General features: G+C 39.5%; 1 protein-coding gene across 1 annotated transcript; it reads left to right on the top strand.

The window, feature by feature from the left end:
- Positions 1 to 1,443: 1,443 nt before the first annotated feature.
- Positions 1,444 to 2,385, top strand: LOC120543298 (olfactory receptor class A-like protein 1). Its single transcript, XM_039776334.1, has one exon. It carries the CDS (start codon positions 1,444 to 1,446, stop codon positions 2,383 to 2,385), a length of 942 nt encoding a protein of 313 aa, XP_039632268.1.
- The last annotated feature ends 1,403 nt before the right edge of the window (positions 2,386 to 3,788 follow it).

Below are 3,788 nucleotides of genomic sequence, written 5' to 3'. Positions count from 1 at the left end.
CTCCGGTCCTCAAGCGTCCCGGCCGGGCTCCATCCCGGCCGAGGCCACCGGGACGAACCGGCATCGGGGCGCCGCCTGGCGGTAACCACGGGCCCCTACAGGGTAGGGCTTCCATGCCCTCGACCCGTGGCTCCCAATAGAACCAGGACGGACGCCCCCTCGCGGTCTGGAGGAGGCACAAGCCCTCCTCACGTCCTCCTGGGCGTCCCGGCCGGGCTCCAGCCCCGGCCGGCGGCCACAGTGTATATGTAGATATGTATATATGTATATATGTTTATATATGTGTGTGTATGTATATACAGTATATATGTATGTGTGTATATATATATATGTGTGTGTGTATGTATGTATGTATGTGTGTACATATGTATATATATATGTATGTATATGTACTGTATATATGTATATGTATATGTTCATATGTATGTATGTGTGTATATATATGACAGCAACACTCATAACAGTGACAAAACAATTACATTGACAATCATGTTACGTTATTTTCAAAATGTTTCCTTTCCGTTTTCATTACTTCTTTAACACACTACTTCTCCGCTGCGAATCGCGGGTATTGTGCTAGTTATTTATATGAACATTTCTAAGTGTCATAATCTCTCACATTATCCATAGGTTAAACACTGAGAAGGTGGAAAAAGGTGATTCATTTTATTAGTACAACAAATATGAGCTTTTCTACCTTGAAATGTCTCCTATGTTGATTTCTTATTTTAAGTAATTGGTGGCTGTCTCGATTAAAGATAAATTGACAATGGTATTGATTTGAGCATAAAACAGTATACAAAGAAGATTTACACACTTCTAAAAGTATAGGTTTTCCTTTACTGAAATAATCATCAAAATGTTGTGTAGTTCGGAGAATATTAGTACTTCACTTACAGTATTTTTTGTTTCAAAATATCTTATTGATAAAGATTTGATGATCATTTCAGTTGCAAATAAAGCTAGCTGTTGGCTTCCTTAACATTAGCATTTAAGTTGTCTGAATAATAAAAAGTGATTGAACTAAACTTAGGTTATAACAAAAAGATTGTTCCATTAGCAGTAATAATTGACTCCTTATTAAGTAAGTGGCTAGAAAACTGCAGGCACAGTGGTCATCCAATGGGCTAACACTCAACATTTGATAGAGAATTGGGTTATGCAATACTTTAAGATTTTATTAGCAATACAATTCAATAAAATAAAAAAAATGTATTCAAAGATACTGAGCAATGAAATTATCCAACACAAAGAAACTTCTGCTTCTGCCTTATTCATTATAATCATGCCATTGTTTTCTGCCCCGTACTTCTTGCTTCTGGCGTATCAGTTTTCCGCATACTCTTTTTAGCATGCAAATATATAATTCAAAGCAAGCACAGACAGTACATTTGACACATTTGAAATTTCAAGAGATACAAATACAAAGAAAATCAAGCAAAAATGGACTGGTACTCTTTACTCAAGGCAGCTGTATTCTTCTCACTTGCAATAATTGGCATACCAGCCAACGTTGCCATTTTGGTTGCTTTGGGATCTCTTTGGGTTTCTGGAGTCAAGTTTGGTCCAAATGAGAAGATCTTATCAGCACTGGCACTTACTAACACGATCCTGATAATGACTCGAGGGCTTCCATATAGTCTCTTTGTTGTCGGAGCAGCTACATTTTTCAAAGACACCGCATGCAGTGTTATTGTCTACATTTCTAGACTTTCTCGGGCTATGACTTTCAGTTTAAGTTCCTTGCTCAGTGGTTACCAATTTCTGGTGATGAAATCACCGCATCCTACTTGGACTGTATGTCGTCTGAAAGTCTCTAAAATGCTGGGACTCATTATGTTCACTATGATCCTTCCAAATCTTGGAATTTGTTTTTGTTCAGTTCTGTACAGCAGGCATGCTAGTAACACAACTGGACAGGAATACACATACTATCTGGGCTACTGCATTGTACGCTTCCCTGATCAGGCTACTTTCCTTGGCTTTGGAATTGCCAGTGTCATTCGTGATCTGGTGTTTGTCATCTTCATGGCTACAACAAGTACTGCAATTCTGCTGCTACTGTACAGACATCAAAGAAAAATTAAACAGATGTCTGTGTCCGGTTTCAACACGTTAAGAGAGATTAAAGCAGCTAAAATTGTTATTGCCTTGGTTGTCAGTGACATCCTGTTTCTAGGCGCTGAAAACACAATATTCCTGTACATACTAACCGGCAAGACAGTAAGCCCTTATGCTGTAGATGTGAGATTTTTCTTTTCAACTTGCTATGCTACTGTTTTTCCAATTATTATTCTCAAGACTAACAACAATATCAAAGAAATTTTGACATGCAAAAAAAAAAGTGAGAATAGCTCTCCAGAAAGCACCGAGTCGAGACTGTAAGTACTGTTGTCTCATAATGCATTATTGCTTAATGCCTGTCTCTATGACAAAAAGGACATTACAAAAAAGACTAAATATAACTTCTGTCCTCATTTTGCATATGCAATTATGTACCAAATAATGTCTCATAAAATCTGATAAAGAAGTAGCTTCCATTATGTCTTATTGTGTTGACAAGCATGTCTCAAAATAATAATAATAATAAAATTAAGCAATAATGTAAAAGTTTCTGATATTTTATAAGCAAATAGGATGTGGGATGTGCAAGTGAAATAATATAAGCAACTACTATGACATATGGTGCCATCCTGACATAAGAATAAAAAAGTGTTCATCCTGGGGTTTTACAAAAATCTCCCAGTAGCCAAGGGGTTTGATGATACAAAATGAGCTGCAAGACTCAAAGCCAAATTAAAGGTTCAACAGGTTAAAGTATACCCGGTAAAGTTCATTTGAATGATTTAATAAAGAGTTGTAAATGGTAAAACTACCAAACAGATATCAATTCATACCCTTGGAGACATAATGTCATAATGTACTCCCAATAAACAAGACGCATGAAGATATAGTCTGAGAAAGCAACAGTCTGTGGTCTTAATAGACATAAGGTAATGGTCCCTATATTCATGGTGGTGTATTCTTCATTGTCATAATGCTATGGTCTACATATTTCTGGGTCAATGGTTACATTATCTCTAGAAACATGAGTGTAACAAGAAGGGCCGTGCTGTGAGGCTGAGAAAGAGCCTGCTGTGAAACAGGAGACTCCTGTGTAATTAGCAGTCTGATTAGCCGTTGGGCAGAAAGATGTCTCCTTACACAGTCTGATTAGCCGTTGGGCAGAAAGATGTCTCCTTCAGTGCAATAGCAGAAAATGATGCCATGCGATTAAGTGACTTGAGTTCAAGCCTCACTGTTTGCCACACCCACCACACAACAAAATAGCTTGGGATCCTAGTTGTCAACCCCCCAGGCAGACACACGGTCCAGTCCTACTCTCCTGAAATGACTATCTGCTGCAGCCAGGTGTTACGTGGGCATCCCCTTGGCCTTGTCAAGCCACTCTGGGCCTGAATAATAAGGATCCTTCGAGCCAGCTCACCCTCTGGGAATCGCGCCACATGACCGTAGTGCTGCAACTGACGAGTCCTCACAATGCAGGTAATGTACCTCTTTCGGGACTCTGTGAGCAACCACTCATTCAACATAAAGTCAAACCAGAGGTACCCAAGGATTCTCTGAAGAAACACAGCCCCAAAGGAGTCCTGTCTTCGTCTCAGGTCATTGGATAGCGTCTATATTCGCAAACTATATAGCAAGACAGGAAGCCAGGACTCTAAAGACTTGAACCTTCATACTTTGGCATAGCTATCGGGAGCACCAGCGACCTCATGACCCCCCAT

Source organism: Polypterus senegalus, chromosome 13 (genome assembly GCF_016835505.1).
Source record: "Polypterus senegalus isolate Bchr_013 chromosome 13, ASM1683550v1, whole genome shotgun sequence".
NCBI classification, from domain to species: Eukaryota; Metazoa; Chordata; class Cladistia; order Polypteriformes; family Polypteridae; genus Polypterus; species Polypterus senegalus.
The sequence above is the reverse complement of the archived record's forward strand: the minus strand, read 5'-3'. Positions and strand labels throughout refer to the sequence as shown.